The sequence below is a fragment of the Hyperolius riggenbachi genome, chromosome 3 (genome assembly GCF_040937935.1).
Source record: "Hyperolius riggenbachi isolate aHypRig1 chromosome 3, aHypRig1.pri, whole genome shotgun sequence".
Lineage (NCBI taxonomy): Eukaryota > Metazoa > Chordata > Amphibia > Anura > Hyperoliidae > Hyperolius > Hyperolius riggenbachi.
In genome coordinates, this window is record NC_090648.1 from 85728466 (window position 1) to 85747808 (window position 19343).

At 44.6% G+C, this 19343-nt stretch overlaps 1 protein-coding gene across 4 annotated transcripts in view; it reads right to left on the reverse strand.

Annotated features, from left to right (window-relative positions):
- Positions 1-19343, reverse strand: part of LOC137562799 (serine/threonine-protein kinase N1-like) — a 157549-nt gene that overhangs the window by 43979 nt on the left and 94227 nt on the right. For all 4 annotated transcript variants that reach the window (XM_068274498.1, XM_068274499.1, XM_068274497.1 and 1 more), the window contains 6 exons: positions 17350-17464; positions 14830-14975; positions 12096-12300; positions 10120-10302; positions 4340-4449; positions 3727-3870 (listed from right to left, as the gene is read on the reverse strand). In XM_068274498.1, the coding sequence (XP_068130599.1) occupies positions 3727-3870; positions 4340-4449; positions 10120-10302; positions 12096-12300; positions 14830-14975; positions 17350-17464 (903 nt within the window). The remainder of the gene's footprint in view (positions 1-3726; positions 3871-4339; positions 4450-10119; positions 10303-12095; positions 12301-14829; positions 14976-17349; positions 17465-19343) is intronic.

The window sequence follows — 19343 nt, forward strand, 5'->3', positions numbered from 1 at the left end:
TCCATTCAAACGTTCCATGATAAAAATAGTGCATGTAAGGACTGGGCTTCTGGAAAGGCAACAAAGGGCCGGACCTAGGACAGCTGCTGCCTAAGGGGGCTCCTGGTCATAGAAATGTACACTTTTGGAAATGTACATTTAGCTGCAAACTGAAACAGCAAGGTGATCTCAATACCATAAAATTAAAAGAGAACATATGTAGTGCTGTTAAATCTCTATAGCCAGGGGCAGTTCTTCCATGAAGCAACATGAATCACATGCTTCAGGGCGGCAACAAATTGAGGGCGGGAAGTGGCGGCTCCCCTCCCCAAATGTCCCTGTCTCCCCTTCCTAGATGCGCAGTGCCACTTCACTCACCTGCTCTTAGCATTCCAACGGTGGGATCTCCATCTGCCTATCCAGAATCCTGTATCCATGGCTACAGCAGTGCCTCATGTGACCTGTCACATGCTGCCGGGTCACATGAGGCGCCGCTGTAGTCAGAGAGGAAGCAGGCTGGTGAACCAATCACTAATCTGCTGAGAGCGGGTGAGGGATGTGACACCGGTCCAGCACATACACGGCATCCTGGGGATCAGATGCTGCGGGCTAGCAGGGAGGAGATGCTGTCTTGGAGGAAGCAGAGGGAGGTAAGTGTAGTGTCAGTGCCTGCAATGCTCTCCCTAATGTGCAGGGGAGGACTGGGACCTTTTGGCCTGGGGGGACAACACAAACTAGAGGCCCGTTTCACGGCATCCCCAGCCCAAAGCCATATCTTTCTTGTGTGCAAATCTTCAAATTGTGATGACTAACAGCCCCAGCCACACACACACACACACACACACACACACACACACACACACACACACACACACACACACACACCACACACACACACACACACACACTACACACACACACACACACACACACACACACACTACACACACACTGTACACACACCATACCATACACACACACACACACACACACACACACACACACCAGACACACACACACACACACACACACACACACCACACACACACACACACACACACACACACACACACACACACACACACACACACACACACACACACACACACACACACACACACACACACACACACACACACACACACACACACACACTATGTACCTGATGCCTAACCCCATTTCTCCGCACAATCTACCTGTCTGTGTCTGATGCCTAACCGTAAAGGAGTTATCAGGCTTTTTTTTTTTTAATAAAAATAAGTGCTACTTACCCAGGGCTCGTCCAGCCCCAAGCTCCCAGCATGTCCCTTGCCGCAGCTCTGCAGTCAGCTGTTCGCTGCCGCTGCCTCCCAGCCCCCGGCGATGACGTCAGGCCAACTGCGCCTGTGCGAGCGGCCCTGTCAATCACCGCCACATGGACCAGAGCGTACTGTGCAGACGAAGAACTACTGCGCCTGCGCAGTACACTCCGGTCCACGTGGCGGGGATTGACAGTGCTGCTCGCACAGGCGCAGTACAGGCCGACATCCAGGTCGGACTGGTGCCATCGCCGGGGACTGGGAGGCAGCGAATGGCTGACTGCAGAGCTGCGGCGAGGGACATGCTGGGAGTGTGGGGCTGGAGGAAGCCCCGGGTAAGTAGCACTTATTTCATTAACAATGCCTGATAACTCCTTTAAACAACACCCCCCCCCCCCCCACACACACACACACACACACACACACAAACCTACCTACCTGGTGATGCCTAACCCCACTCCTGCCCACCCACCATACAAACTACTTGTCTGACACCTACTCCCCCCCCCCTCCAACTACCTGTTTGACAGTGCCTAACTGCCTGCCTCCCCCCTCCCCTGCCGCCAATCACACCACAAGAAGAAAAAACGTTCCCCCTCAGGCCAGGGTCAGAATGGGGATGATTATCACAGAAATTTTTTTTTTAGAGGGCACTGGCCTGGGCAGAGAATTGAATTTGACAGCAGTAGCAGGCAGGCAGCAAAGTGTGAGTAACTCAGTGACAAGAAGGGAGAAGAGGTACAGAAACAAAATTTTTAAAAACCACCTTCTCCTCTGGCAACCTGGACCCGACCTCCTCTATCCTCCTGTCTCCTCAGTCCTACACCTCCTCCTCCTCCACAGCAGCAAGCAGCTATAGGTGGCATCTCCGACTCCCAGCCCCCAGAGTGTCCGACTCCTCCAGCCAGGACAGCCAGCCAGCCACTCGTAGCCGCAGCTCCAGGCCCCAGCCCCCCCAGCACAGAAAGCTGAAGAGTGAGACAGCTCACTCCGACGACACCTCAGGCACAGCAGCACAGGGGAGGACTGTGTCCGACTCCTCCAGCCAGCCACTCGTAGCCACAGCTCCAGGCCCCCAGCCCCCCCAGCACAGAAAGCTGAAGAGTGAGACAGCTCACTCCGATGACACCGCAGGCACAGCAGCATATTGCGGGCGGCAATGGCTCCAGGCGGGGGGTGGAGTCAAGCAGGGTCAACCCACCTGGCCGGAGAGGACCTAAGCTATTTGTGTCCTTGTGCCGCTCACATCCACCGCAGGAGCAGCCACGCACAAGGGCACACCACGGCCGGCCGCCTCAGCCCCTTCTTTAATTGGATACTTCAACTTGCTGGGAAATATCGCGCGAGGTTGCGATCCCCACTGCGAACCTGTCACCTGTGGTATGTCTGAGGCCGCTGCGTATAGCAGTGGCCAGCCCTAATTACTTAAGATTCGGGCAGCCCAGGGGGCAATTGCCCCCTGTCCCCCTGGGCCAGTCCTCCCCTGCTAATGTGTCCCTCCTCTCTGGTCTAGCTTTGCACAAACACACATGGGGGGAGAGGGCATCCTCACAATGTATTGCTTCAGGCAGCAAAAAGTCTAGAACCGGCCCTGTTTATAGCAATATTTTTTGTTAATGATAGTGGAATTTCATGTTGACCATAGAAATGTATTTAGCTGGGAAAAATGTGACTGAGAGGTGACCTGATTAAAGGGGAACTTCAGCCTAAACAAACATACTGTCATTAAGTTACATTAGTTATGTTAATTAGAATAGATTGGTAATATAATCTCTTACTCTCCCTGTTTTAAAAGAACAGGCAAATGTTTGTGATTCATGGGGGCTGCCATCTTTGTCATGGGGGTAGCCATCTTTTTGGTTGAAAGGAGGTGACAGGGAGCATGAGACACAGTTCCAACTGTCCTGTGTCCTGATAACCCCTCCCAGCTGCACACACTAGGCTTCAAATGTCAAATTTAAAATGTAAGAAAAAAAAATATGCACCAAAACAGCAGAACGAGAGAAACAACATCAGAAATCCCATCATGCTTTGCACAGCATCAGGGGAAAAATGCCCGGGCAGTTTTCTTCTGTGCATCTAAAAATGAGTCTTGGATAAGAGAAACAAAGTCCTGATGCTGTGAAACTGTTAAAGAAACATCAGGCCTTTTCAGTGCTGCTGAGTCGATTTTTAGCCTGGAGGTTCACTTTAACATGTATAAATACATCAGAGGGTAATACAAACGCTGGGCAGATGAGGTTATCCCAAGGCTTGTACAATGGACAAGGGGACATGGCCTAGGCCTTGTAAGGTTTTTCACCTTCCCCTGCATCAACTGGGATATGTGCAGGCTCAGGATGTTATTTATTTATTATATATATATATATACTTGATGGACGGATGTCTTTTTTCAACCAAACAAACTATGTAACAATGTAATAGCAATGCCCCGTGACTGTCTCCGTACCTCACAGAGCAGCGTCCCCTGAGGTTCCAGCTCCAGGAAGGTCTCTTGCCTCTGGTCATCCAGAAATTCCTCCAGCTTCACATACTTGATGGCACACAGTGAGCGGTAGTCTCTCCTGTACACAGAGACCTGCAGCTCACGAGACTGAACACACAGGGAGACAATAATGTATGCAGAAGAATGTAAGCACACATTCATACGTCAAAATAATCTACACTGGTAATGAGCATTAGTGTAAATCGGAAATTCTTCTAAATAAACACAGACTTACAGTATTTTACCATTCAGCTGCATTATAAAGTACTTGTTGGAATTTTAGGAGATGTAATAACTCAGTATACATGTGTTTATTTATATTACACATTTACATGGCAGTGAATCTTTATCCTCTGTGGCTTACAGGAAACACTGAACAATGTTGAGACCTTTACATGGGTAATTAAAGGCAGTTCATCCAAGGCTGGATTTCTGGCAAGGCCACCAAGGCCAGGGTCTTGGGCGGCAGCTGGCCAAGGGGCGGCTGGATATCGCAGAGGGATTGCTGCAAATGGGAGCAACACATAGAAGACTGGAGCTGCTATGTTATTTGTCCATCAACAGTGTTTTCTCTCACCCTCTCAAGCTGTAGTTTGAAGACCTGATCCCAAGTGTCCCTTCCTTCCGTCTTCCAAGAAGTCTGTCCCACCACCACATTGTCCAACCTTAAGACAACACTGATCTCATCTGCAGACAACAAAGAGACACAAAACAAAATGGAAATCATGTATGAGGGGTAGCGTCTGCTGCCCATAGCAGCCAATCAGCTTTCAGATGCCATTCTTCCAATAGAAACAGATAAATCTGGTTTGTTGCCAAGGAGGATTCCAGATGAGCTTTAAATGTGAATAAGTAATGTGGATTTCCAGACTTGAATTTCAGTCAAACAACTGCAGCCAATAACTATAGATCAGTCAAGCAGCTAATTAATCAACCAGCAACTTCTGGGTTGAATTGGCTCAACTTCAAGTCAGTGGAAAATTACGTGCGTTTGATGGCACAGGAATTGGATACCGTTCACATATCATTAGATTTACTCTGAATCAATTTTTGCATTTAGAGCATGGAGGCGCAACATCGGTCAGATCGTTTTGTAGAGTGTGGGCTAGTCGATTGACTTTTGATCAATCACACTGAAGTTGATCGCCTAATAAAATCAATCGCCTTGTCGACTGAATCAGAATCGCTAGATGTATGGCTACCTTAAGTTTCTGTTATTTGCATTTTGAGATAAGCTTGTTACTGTATCTAAAAGAAAAAATGACTGGCGCAGTTCAGAAACTGCACACAGACCCGGGTAAAAAGGGGAGGACATATAGGCGAGCACTGTAAAAACAGCGCAGGAGATTTAGGTGCAGCCGATGCCACCATAGAGCAGGATCAACCACCAGGCTGCCTAGGCAGGTGCTTGGGGCCTAGTGGGTGTCAAGGGGCCACCTGCCACATTCTTTGACCTCTCTCCACTCTCCAGCTTACCAAAAGGACCACATGGGACCCCAAATGTACTATCTTGCCTAGGGCCCCATTACATATTAATCCATCTCTGATAGGGTGCAGTAGGAGTAAATTGGACGTCGTCAAAAGACGGAGCACAAATTACTACAAAAACACTGTAATTTGGTCGCCAGGAATAGCTGGAAGCCGAATTACATATTTCCCTACTATCCACGGCGGTTGAAGGGGAAAGAGTAATAAACGCCGCCAGGACCTGTGCAGGTGCAGGTTTAGCCATTTATCAGCTTTACCCTGTGCACAAATCTCCTGGCGGCATAATTATAGGGACCTATTTTTAGAAAAAAAGGGATTTGCATATATATATATATTTGGGGCGCTAACTATTTTTAGGCAATTTTTTATTTTTAGATGTTACAACCCCATTTAAAAGGCAAAAAAATGTGAAAACATAACCTAGGAGAAATTGCAGAAGAAAAAAGTTATAGGGGCACTATGGCAAAAAATTGTAAAATTTAAAATATGTGCAAACAAAGACAAATAAGAATTACGTTTTTTCCAGAGTAAAATGAGCCATAAATTACTTTTCTCCTATGTTGCTGTCATTTACAGTAAGTAGTAGAAATCTGACAGAAGCGACAGGTTTTGGACTAGTCCATCTCTTCATAGGGGGTTCTCAGGGATTTATTTATTTTCAAAAGCACTTAGTGAATGGCCGTTGTTCCATCAAAAAACTGTGCAGAGCGCAGGGAGGCTGGCTAGCATTATTGTTTAAATCCTTTTTAGGGAATATCTTTATAAAGAATAAAAGCCTTGCTTAGAATCCCCTATGAAAAGATGGACTAGTCCAAAACCTGTCACTTCTTTCAGATTTCTACTACCTACTGTAAGTGACAGCAACATAGGAGAAAAGTAATTTATGGCTCATATTACTCTGGAAAAAACATACTTCTTATTTGTCTATGTTTGCACATATTTTACATTTTAAAATTTTTCGCCATAGTGCCCCTTTAACCATTTCAGTCACCCGAACGTGATCCTCACATCCAGGCGGCTGCTCTGCTGCGGTGCCGCGCTTCGGCTCGCTCCCGCGCGCGATTGCGGGTGTGCCCCCGTGCCGTCCCCCGGTAGCCCTGGGATCAGTGATCGGGAACCACAGATCCGTGTCCCCAGCAGAAAAACCGAACTTCTCTTACTAGAGGCTTCAGTCTTTCTGCAAAGAAAAAGTTTCCCATCCTCCTTGTGCTTCCGGTGATCGAGAAGCTCAAGGAGAAAAAAATAAACTCAAGGTGGCCATCTTGTGGCCAAATAGTAAAACTACATCTACATACACTTCACATTAAAATTTACACATATAATAACATTAAAAATGAACTGTTTATTTTCCACACCAAAATATTACCCAAATAAAATTTTTAATGGAAAAAAAAAAATTACAATTAAAAAAAAACAAAAAAAAACAACAAATAGTTACCTAAGGGTCTGAACTTTTTAAATATGCATGTGAAGGGGGTATATTACGAACATTTTTTAAATTATAAGCTTGTAAATAGTGATGGACGCAAAATGGAAAAAATGCACCTTTATTTCCAAATAAAATATTGGCGCCGTACATTGTGATAGGGACAAAATTTAAATGATGTCATAACCGAGACAAACGGGCAAATACAATACATAGGCTTTAATTATGGTAGCGTGGATTATTTTAAAGCTATAATGGACGAAAACTGAGAAATAATGCATTTTTTCAATTTTTTTCTTATTAATCCTGTTAAAATGCATTTATAAAAAAATAATTCTTAGCAAAATGTACCACCCAAAGAAAGCCTAATTAGTGGCGGAAAAAACAAGATATAGATCAATAAATTGTGATAAGTAGTGATAAAGTTATTAGCGAATGAATGGGAGGTGAAAATTGCTCGGATGCATAAGGTGAAAAATCCCCGCGGGCTGAAATGGTTAATTGCATATGGAGCCATGAGTGTTGTGTTGCATTATTTTGTAAGTTATAATTGAAAAGTAATGAGCTGCGATGATCAGACAGTTGCATGCTCACACGAACTCACTTGCCTTAAAAGCAAACCTAAAGTGAAAATAAATTTATGATATAATGAATTGTATGTGTAGTATAGCTAAGAAATAGAATATTAGTAGCACTTCAGTTGTTATCTATGGAAAAGAGCTTCTCTGAGCTATCCAAACATACAGTCCTGTTTTCTGAAGCATTTAAACAGCCAAGAAACAGCGAGAGACAGCTTGAGATAAGGTTTTAGTTCAAATGTAATAGGTGGTTGCCAGGAGCAACACCACACCTGTTCGGCACAGCCAGCAGATATCTCATCTCAAAAGTGGACTCCAGACGCCTCAAGCTTTAACCCATTCACGTTCCGTCGTTTTCACTTAAGAAATGATCACCTCCCATTCATTAGCCTATAACTTTATCACTACTTATCACAATTAACTGATCTATATCTTGTTTTTTCCAACACCAATTAGGCTTTCTTTTGGGGGGTACATTTTGCTAAGAGCCACTTTACTGTAAATGCATTTTAACAGGAAGAATAAGAAAAAAACGGAAAAAATTCATTATTTCTCAGTTTTCAGCCATTATAGTTTTAAAATAATACATGCCTCCATAATTAAAACTCACGTATTGTATTTGCCCATATGTCCCGGTTATTACACCATTAAAATTATGTCCCTATTACAATGTATGGCGACAATATTTTATTTGGAAATAAAGGTGCATTTTTTCCGTTTTGCATCTATCACTATTTACAAGTTTAAAATAAAAAAAATATATAGAAATATTTCATCTTTACATTGATATTTAAAAAGTTTAGACCCTTAGGTAAATATTTACATTTTTTTTTTCATTGTAATTTTTTTTTTTTTAATATTAAACATTTTATTTGGGTATTTTTGGGAGGGTGGGATGTAAACAGTAGTTTTATAATGTAAATGTGTGTTGAGTTTTATTTTTTTTACTTTTAGTTGTAGTTTTACTTTTTGGCCACAAGATGGCGGCCATGAGTTTGTTTACATGACGTCACTCTAAGTGTAACATACGCTTAGAGAGACGCATGGGGGAGGTAACAGCCAGAAAAAGCGAAGCTTCCGAGAGAAGCTGTCGCTTTTTCAGCGGGGGAGAGGAATCAGTGATCGGGCACCATAGCCCGATTCACTGATTGCCTGGCTAACAAACCGCGGGCCGGGAGTGCGCGTGCACGCGCACGACCGGCCGCGGGAGCGCGCATGGTTCCTGGACGTAGTTTCTACGTCCAGGAACTAAAATAGGTTAAGGAATTTATTTGGCAAATAAAGGCATACAGGTGTGTGGATCAGCAATCTTGTTATCTCAGCTTAGCAATAAATGTGAAGTCAATCTTGTGTTTCATGGAGCTTGAGCTAGTCCTTGTGAATAACTCAGGTTTCTCTTAAGAACATCTATGCTGTGTTGCACTAAGACAGATACTAGGGCATATAGGCATATGACAGGAAGTTTAAGGAAGTTACAAGTAGTTACAAGTGACAACTCTTGGCTAGGCAGCGTCTTATAAACCAGCCTGCCAAGGTTTAACTCTGGATCTCAACCCCTAGGCCTGTAATTGGAGAGCCTGTGCCTGTGATGTCATACCTGCACAATCTTTACTACGCATGCACTGGAAAACCCCATTTTTCAGTGACCTGTTCCATTCTTCTAAGAAAGGAATTGTTATCAGTCCGCAAAGGAATGTTTATACCTCCACAGACTGAATGACTGAGTCTTGAGCTAATAAGTTGTTATATGCCCTTCGTGAAATATAAATAAATGTTCCTAAACCCTTCAGTATTCTTCCGGAATAACTGCAGGAAAGTTCAAAGGGTCATTATTTCTGCTTTGTTTTACGGCTTAAAAAATAGAGTGTGGTTTTAAAACTGCAACTGTGGCAGTATGATGCAATGTTCTAAAAAACAAAACAAAAACAAAAACAACTAAATAACTGAAAATAAAAATATGTTCTATTTCTTATCCGTACTACTACACATACAATTCATTTTCTCATATGTTTATTTTTGCTTTAAAGAGAACCCGAGGTGGGGTTCTGACAATGAAATCCGCATACAGAGGCTGGGTCTGCCTATACAGCCCAGCCTCTGTTGCTATGCAGATCCCTCTAAGCCCCCCCTGCGCTCTGCGGTCACCCATAAATCACAGCCGCACTGCCGACACGCAGCGTGTCACAGCGGGCTGTGTTTACCTCTGTACTGTCAGTCTGCTGCTCCCCCCGCCTCCTGCATAGCTCCAGTCCCCGCCCGCATCCCTTCCCTCCCCGCTGATTGGAGGGAAGGGATGCGGGTGGGGACCGGAGCTATGCAGGAGGCGGGAAGAGAGCCGAGACTGACAACACAGAGGTAAACACAGCCCGCACAGCGCGACTGTGATTTATGGGGGATTGCAGAGCGCAGGAGGAACTTATGGGGGATTGAAATAGCAACAGAGGCTGGGCAGTATAGGCAGACCCAGCTTCTGTACGTGGATTGCATTGTCAGAACCCTGCCTCGGGTTCTCTTTAACTGTAATGTTACTTTTCTTCACATATTTTAGTACTCTTTTCTTTGCAAGATGCTGACAAGGTTTTATATAAAAAAATTGAAATAACTAATTAGAAAACTTTGTGGTTCTCAGGAAGTAGAGGGTAATCCTCATTTCTGCTAAAAGGAAATAACAGGGCCCATGTGGCTACCTGAGGAGGAAGGACTTTGTGGTGCACAGGAAGCCAGTTAAAGACCTCTACTCTGTTACCAGGAAATAGCAGGCGTTAGAGGTCCTGTATGTGCATTATCATGTCATCTATATAAAAGGTACCGTATATGACTGTGACAGGGTAGCTAATATTGCTATAACTGTAAAGTGATGATTACTTGATAGCTCGTCGCTGCGACTTATGCTGGAGGTGCGGGAGTACATGCTTCGTGAAGTGCGGTTCTTCAGGCTCTTCCCTTCTAGAGGGCTGTTGCCAGGTAACCAGGCAGGCGAGTTCCGCGTGCGACCCGGGACAGTATCTAATAGATCCGTACAGCCGAGAAGTCGCACCTCCAGCACACCTATGAAAACAGACCACATGCAGAAAGAGGAGGGCGTTATAGAGGATGATAAATGATCTGTATTAATGTACGTTTATTTTTCACTTATTTATTATTCATTTTTAGACCAAAGATCTAGGTGCCGCTGGATCCATCCTAAACATCCTGGTGCAAGTCCAAGGAGGTTCTGGTAGCAAATTCCCTGCACCAAGATTATTGACTCCAAGTACAAAGTGTCAAAAGCAGCGTAAACAATGTATACCTGTATCTTAAAGAGACTCCGTAACAAAAATTGCATCCTGTTTTTTATCATCCTACAAGTTCCAAAAGCTATTCTAATGTGTTCTGGCTAACTGCAGCACTTTCTGCTATCACAGTCTCTGTAATAAATCAATGTATCTTTCCCCTGTCAGACTTGTCGGCCTGTGTCTGGAAGGCTGCCAAGTTCTTCAGTGTTGTGGTTCTGCTATGAACTCCCCCTCCCAGGCCCCTATATGCACACTGCCTGTGTGTTATTTAGGATTAGAGCAGCTTCTCTCTTCTCTCTTATCTTTTACAAGTTGGATAAATCGTCCTCTGAGCTGGCTGGGCTTTCACATACTGAGGAATTACATACAGGCAGAGCTGTCTGCACTCTGCAGGAAGAAACAGCCTGACACTTCAGTGCATGAGAACAGGGGGAAAGAAACACACAAATGATCTCTTGAGATTCAAAAGGAATGCTGCATACAGCCTGCTTGTGTATGGATGTATTTTCTATGTGTGGACATACTGTACATCAACCTACTTCCTGTTTTGGTGGCCATTTTGTTTGTTTATAAACAAACTTTTAAAAACTGTTTTTAACCACTTTTAATGCGGCGGGGAGCGGCAAAATTGTGACAGAGGGTAATAAGAGAGGTCCCCTAACGCACTGGTATGTTTACTATTGTGCGATTTTAACAATACAGATTCTCTTTAAATAGAATAAGTAACATTTAAAAATATGGTTCAGTCAAAACTGACACTAAAGCCTTCAGATACAAACAGAAAACACACTCTGTAGTTCCAGGATGAGTTCTGTTTTTCAGACATAGCTGTTGTGCATCAGTCCTCTCTGTCGCTTAAACTGAAATGCCACACTTGCTTTTAGGACTTATCATGAACTTCTTCTCTCCTGTAGAGTTCTCCTCCACAATCCACTTGGCACTCACCATCCCTCAAAATCTTTAAATGTAACCTCAAAGCTCACCTCAATTAAAAAGCTTATAATCTGACTAAGGGCCCTGTTACACTAAGTCTATTGCGTTGTGGTTTACGCGTTGCAATGCTTGTGTGACCATCCTGTCTGTCTCCTGCTCCCTCTAATGCTGGCACCGCACTGTCCTCATGTCGCATCCAATTACGCTTCATGCAGTAGGAGATGCTGGGCACTGGGGCGAGCAGCGGGCAGACAGGCGGAAGCACAGCACTAGACTCCAGCTTCTGCTGCGCTATACTCTGTATTTTCACGCTAAGGTGCAGGAAGGGGGTGTGCAACAAAATGTGACCAGATGTTTGTATCTCTGGGACCCCCTGTATTATGCATCCACCTTATACGCCACATGGTTCATATATTCTTTAGTGTATGTGTTGTTGTTGTTGTTTTTTTTTTGGGGGGGGGGAGTGTGTCACAGGATTTCTTGCATGAAGTGACGAAAAGGCCTAGAACCGGCCCTGCCCAAAATGAAACGAAATGATCAAACCTAGTCTTTACAGGGTTGGAGCACATGCTATTGCACTTAAATAAAGGACAGCCATATAAGTTATGATTGTAGTCATGGGGGAAGAATTACCTGTCAGAGGGGCAGATTTGGAGAGGTTGCTGTAGGGAGAGGAAGGGGAGGGGCAGCCAAGTCTTGTAGGAGAGACACACATCGCCATTTCCTCTCGCAGGAGGCACCGTTTAGGGTGGTCATGAGGTAAGTCCTCCAGGCACTTTTGTAGAGCCAGTGTCAGTAGATCTAGCCTCTGCCGAGACTCCACAAGGCGAGTTTGTACCTAATTGACACCAAGAAGCAGTGCGAGAAAGACAAATGCATTTACACAATCATCAATATACAAGATGGAAACAGTTGCTCTGTTAACAAGTTTCATTAAAAACACACAGTCCAGGCTGCTTCTCATAAAATCCAGTTGCTTTGCAGGAAGGCAAGAGAAAATTGCTTATTTTATTAATGGAGGATATGTTTTCCTGATCCCTCACAAAACAATATTTTGGTGGCGTCAAAATATTACCATGCTATGCTTTAGAAAATATATACCATATTTTTCAGACTATAAGACACTCCTGACCATAAGACGCACCTAGGTTTAGAGGAAAAAAACAGGGGAAAAATATACATTAAACCTGGTGCATCCATAGTTAGGGGCATCTTGTGGATTATGCCCCCTTTGTACCTCATTCCCCCTTGTACCTCTTGTGCCCCCATGTGTCCTTCTCTGTTCCCCTTGCGTCCTCCTGTGTCCCCCATGTGTCCGCCTTTGTCTTCCTTGTGTCCTCTTCTTTGCCCCTTTGTGTCCCCCTGTGTCCTCTGTTTATCCCCCTGTGTCCTCCTCTGCATGGGCACAGTACAGGGAGTCCCTGACATTGCGGCGGGTTGGAGGTTCGTATTGACAGGCGTTCACAAATCAGGTACTCCCTGCATTTGAACTACAAGACGCAATGACTTTTTCTCCACCACTTTTGGGGGACAAAAACGTGAGTCTTATAGTCCAAAAATATATGTCGGAGATGGGCTAACCATGAAATATATAACGAGGGTATTCAATATCTAAACAAAAGTAACAGTAGAACTTAAAGAGGAACTGTAGTGAGAATAACATAATTAATAAAATTACTGACTAAATGATTTAGTCAGTGTTTGCCCATTGTAAAATCTTTCCTCTCTTTGATTTACATTCTGAAATTTATCACAGGTGATGACATCTTTAGTTCTGCCAGGTGATCTGTATGGAATAATCATTACTGAGAGTTCTGTACACAGAGGGTGATATTGCTTTCTTGGCAGTTGGAAAAATCCATTATTTCCCACAATGCAACAAGATTCACAGACAGCAAACTGTCAGGGCCATGGTCATGACATCACACTGTGGGAAAGGATTCACCACAATATCAGCCGTACAGACCCTTCTGATGATCTGTTCAAGAAAAGGTAAAGATTTCTTGTGGTAAAGGGGGCAGGAGCACGGCCGCAAACTTCCCGAGGGTCTCAGTGCTGAATCTTGAGCAGGTCATGGGAAGCCTCTGGAGGACTCAGAGGCTTCCCTCTATCAAGGTAAGTATCTGCTGCTTTTGCTTGTTTCTTTTTTTTTTTTAATTAAAGGTTTACCGTACTTTAATATTCATACAAGTATAAACAGACTGGCTGTTTTGGGCCGCTTTTCAACACAATCACCCGACAGAGAAAACCAGATAGTCATAACAGATACTATCCGGCCAGAGGGAGTTTCAAAACTTTCCTACCCAACACTTTCTAAAGTAGCATCTACACACAAGCAAGGCAATACACAAATCTCTGCCAATAATAACACATGCCACCCTTGGTCCACAGGACTATGCCCCATGTGTACCTAAGTATGTCCATTGTACAGACATAAATACGTTCATGAATGTAATCAAGGTAAAATCATTAAAATAGGTATTGAGATGCTACTAGTCAAAGTCTCAATCCGAAATATACATGCTTGAAAGGGTTCCTTGCTACCTCCGCCCCCCGCCTTTTGATGTTACTAGGATGGGGCGCAGCTAACCCTCCAACCTGTATTAGGTTATGCAAGTGTGTCTGGACACTAGAAGTGGATAGGATAGGGTCACTCCTCAAGTCAGATGTGAGGACCTGTATCCAAATTACTACTGTGAACACAGTGGGAGGGATACATGTGCTTGCCTCTCAAAACCAAGTAAATCAATGAGCCAGCTGAAAGCTGGGTGTATCTCAGGGTCCACCCTGGTTGTCCCTCTCCAATGTACACAAATACTAGCACTGTTGTAAACTGACACGTGAGCGAAAATGTAAAAGGGGGTTTGCTATTTACAAAGTGTGTTCAGAGTGAAGTCTTCTTTTATTCCAGCCTATTTCCTGCTGCACTGAGTCACCCCAGGACTTGCCCCCCGAGAGCTGATGAAGCGACCTGGGGATGTTACAAGTGCCACATAACAACACTAGTCTGGGTGTAATCAGCATCTGAAGACCTCATTAAAGGGGACCTCTCTTGGGCCCTGTTGTGGTTGGGACATGTTTTCATGAGCCACGGCCAAGTCCTTTGAAATTTCCATTTATATTTGGTGTGTAATCCTGAATTACTGAGCACTGTAGTTGAATGAACTCCATATACTCTATTATATGAAGGGGTGAAACACAGTAAAGAGAAACCACATGAAATATAATATCTTGTACTTAATATAAAAGCCCCATGGCAATCAAGTTTACGGCCCTGTATGCCATGGGAAGAAACAGAGGTTGCTATTGTGGTAAACCACAAAAACGTTCCCAGAAGCCACCAGAGTGCACAGGACCGCCCACACACCTCATTGACTGCACTCTTGTCCTGAGCTTTGGCCCCTCCCAGCATCCTCAGAGCATTCTCTGCTCCCTCTGAAACAGCCCACTCCACCCTGTGGTGGTGCCTCAGCTCCTCAATACGTAGTTCAGCGTAGGACAGCTCTGAGTTGCCTAGGCAAAGAAGAGGACATATGATATAGTTAGTTTGCAGGCACTGAAGCAAAATACAACATTTTTGCTTGTTAAAAGACATCATTTCTCACAAATGTACTCAGGGGCGTTGCTAGGATCCTAAGGGCCCTTTTGCACTTAATCAGTTGGTATGCATTATTGTGCATTAGTATGCGCTAGTAAGCATTGGTACGCATTTTTTCCATAGCAGTGCATTGTGAAAAAGATTTCAGTTAAAACGTGTATAGTGTGAACTCTGTCATGGGAAAACATGGGCATTACTTTGAAAATCAGTTTTCTTTCTGTTTTAACTGAGAGAAACTGATTAAGTGTAAAGGGGGCCGAAGAAATCCGGGGAACTTTTCAGCACTACAGCGAGCAGTGTGGTCATGGGTGGAGCCAAATTTACATGAACTTAAAGTGGACCCAAATTAAAAATACAAGATTTCAGAAATATAATCTATTTTCTAAATTATAATAATAAATAGCAGCCTTTTTTCAGCTGCATGATGACATATATAAAATATTTTACATTTATTGGAGGAACCCCTCCCTTCCTTTCATATTGCCGGGATTTTTCCGGCAAACTGGTGGAGAAGATAAAAAACGAAAACAAAACACAGGCTGCTACTGATGATGTCACAGGGGAGGTGATCTCAGCTTGTGTGAGATTTCACATAGACGACGTCCCTGTGAGGGAGGGTAGGTGATGAAAAACACACCCATGATCTAAAACCTCCTACTAAGCTCAGAAGTAATGGCTGCCACCTGTATAACCCTAGTTATGAAAAGAGAAGGGTGAAAAGCATGCACTGAAATGCTCATAGGCTTGAAGGAGTGTTTATTTATCTTTGTATGTGTCAGAGTGGTGCAACGAAATATTTTCAATTAAAAAAGTGTTTGGTTTGGGTCCGCTTTAACAGCGGTCTAAGTAGGCTTCCCCAGCAAAATGCTGGAGGAAGGAAGTCCCCCTCTCCATTAATACAACCCAACCCCCATTCCAAATGCAGCATATCACATAAATAGGCAGTGTCAGTTAACTACCTAAAGACTGCGTCACGCCAATTGGCATGACCGCAGTGGCAGCCCCAGGACCGCCTAACGCCAATTAGCGTCAAGTCCTGGGGCTGGCTTTTGCAGGAGATGCATCTCCACTTGGTAAGCAGAGGCGATCGCCGCTCGGGAGACAGTAAGTTGGCGAAACCGCCATCTAATTAGGCTGTACAGCGCTGCGATCTAAGGCAGCGCTGTACTGGGAACAGCCTTGTCACACGGCTGTCCACCTGGGAGACACAGGAGCGATCGGCTGTGATAGGCTGACAGGGGGAGGGAGGGAGTTTGGCACAAAAAAAAAAAAAGCAAAATTTAATAAAAAAAAACACATCTTGGAGCGATCTGACCCCACCAACAGAGAGTTCTGCTGGGGAGAAAAGGGGGGGGGGGGGGTGATCACTTGTGTGCTGAGTTGTGCAGCTCTGCAGCGAGGCCTTAAAGCTTCAGTGGCCAATTTAACAAAACATGGTCTGATCTTTAGGGGGCTTTAACACTGCGGTCCTCAAGTGGTTAAACATAACTAGGCAGAGTTACCTGGCTTCTGTACTGGCTGGTCTGGCTTTCTGCTGGGTGGGCTGTCCTGCTGCCAGGTTGTCTGGCAGTTACCCCATAGCATTCCCTGGCCTTCTAGTGGACCCCCTCCCATACTCCCATGGGCCTCCCATTGAGGCATTACAACTCCCAGCATGCGCCCATAGAACCACAGCTCCCTGCATGCCCCCATAAAGATTCCTCTGTGGATGGTGATTCTCCCTCTAGCATCTGAGAATCAGACGTTATGAGCTCTAGTGTCTGATTCATTCTCATACACTAGGGGGAGAAGCCCGGAAGAGAAGATGTCTGCAAAATCTGGAGACCAAGCGGCCTGAGCTGAGTACTGCCGCCCTCTGCCTGGGGGACATCCGGGGCTCCCCAGAATAGATCTATGGCATGTGCCACGGATCTTTGGGGCTAGCAATGCCCCTGAATGTACTTAAATACACTGCATAGCCACAAAAACACCACAAACATTACTATGTACTTGTATCGTACTTAATTTCAGAACCATAGACATTAACATGGAGTTTCTCTCCTTTTCCTGCTATATATGCTTCCCCTCTGAGGAAAGTCTTTCCACCAGATGGTGAGGGGACTGGCTCCAATTCACACAAGAGCCTCAGTGAGATCAGGAAGTGAGTTGGATCAGTGATGTTGGATCACCCAGAGGGATCGCAAGTGCCAGGTTGACATAACATTACAGGATTCAATTTCACACAGTTTATCTGCTTGTAAGTAGTTTTGGGAGATAATGATTTCCATACGGTGCATCTGTTCCTATTACCTGCCCCTGTCCCAGAAGTCTCCTGGGCGGCCCTACGGATCTGAGTGCGCAGCATGTGGATCTTCGCATCACTTTCAGATAACATCTGCTGAGCGCCTAGGAGCAGCTTCTTATCCTGCAAGAATACATTATGATAACATCTGATGGTAAAACAGACCCGAACTCTTGAATAGCACACAATGAAAAGTTTTTATTCCGCATATACCGTAGTTGCTGAAAAAATCCACTGCTCTGTGTTCTCCTGTATGTTTAGTCAGATCAAAGTGTCTAATAAGTTCTTATCAGCAGCTGTGAATAGACTGCAGGAGCACTACTGGACTGCTCTCCCTGAACCAATTCAGTGCTCCCTACAAAGTGAAACCTTATTTTAATTGTCAATTATTTTAGGATCGCTATAAATTGTAATGGAGAATTTCTTCTTGTCCATAAAGGTTATCATGCTGTGGCTAATCTATAAGAGCAAACAGGAAATTCTGAATTTAGTTCTACTGTGTTTTCTCAGTCTAGGCCACTTTTAATAAAGTTGCTCTTTCAGACAGGTATAGTAGTGAATACTGAAATGTATGGTTATCACTTCATGTGCCCAAGAAGCTACTGAATAACTCTAGGATAGTGGATAAAGCCATACAAACCACCTACCATATTTTTCGGACTATAAGACACTCCAGACTATAAGATGCACCTAGGTTTAGAGGACCAAAACCAGGTAAATATATATATATATATATATATATATATATATATATATATATATATATATATATATATATATACTAAACTTGGTGCAGCCATGGGGAGAGGGAATCTTGTGGATTATGCCCCCTTGTACCTCTTGTGTCTCCCTGTGCCCTCCTGTTTCACCCATGTGTCCAGTGTTCACAAGTCAGGAACTCCCTGCATTTGGACTTTAAGACGTAATGACTTTTTTCCCCACTTTTGGGGGACAAAAAATACAGTCCAAAAAATGCAGTATGTTCTTGTATACCAAGCAAGCTCCCAGAGTCACTGATTAATTCAGCATTTAATTTTACATAGACATATACAGTGCCTGACTTAATACTGAGCATCGTAGGCATGAACCTAGAGGTGCCAGTGTGTTGAGATGCAGCTGTCACAGGTTCATGAACTTGTGCCCTCCATCCTGAAGCCATACTGCCGTCACTGCCCCTGGAGCATAGATAGCTGGATGGGCAGGCTGGATGGCAGTCCCTACTCTATGCTCTGGTGACAGTGATGTCAGTGCAGTTCCTGAACAGTGAGAGTGAGCACACGGGACAGGGAAAGGGGGAGGGAGAGGTGGCAGCAAGGCCGACAAGGGAATGGTTGTAGCCGAGGCAGCCACAGTTTGGTCCAGCAGGCAAACCCATATATTCCTGTTGGGATTTGTGGGTTTGTCAGAGGGTGCCGGAACTTTTGTGCTTACAGCTCCTGACATATAAATCTAGCCCTGGTCATGTAAACAAGTTGCATATACCATTCTCGGTTATATGACCTTCATTGGTGGAGGGTAGGGTTGGCGTATGTTCGTTTTGGGCGCATATCATTTAGGTGCAGGGAGAGCTGGATAACAGCTCACTCTGCTGTCCCACAAATTCGGGGTGGCACTAATCCCCCTCCGAGTTGTAGCAACTCAGAGGAAGAAGTAATTCCTTGAACACCTGTACACGGGGCATGGACATTGCTGCTATAACCGTGCCAAACTCAGGCTCTACACAGCACGCTGTGTGTGCCGAGAAGCCCTGCCTCGTCCATATGACCCTCTCATCTAGGCGGCTGGATAGTGTACTGGTTAAGGGCTCTGCCTCTGACACAGAAGAACGGGGTTCAAACCTCGGCTCTTCCTGTTCAGTAAGCCAGTATCTATTCAGTGAGGAGACCTTGGGCAATTCTCTCTAACACTGCAACTGCCTATTAGAGATGTAGCGAGCAGTTTGGCGAACTGCTCGCCGCAAAGCTATGGGCAGCCTGGCCCCTGTACGACTTCCTGGTCGCAA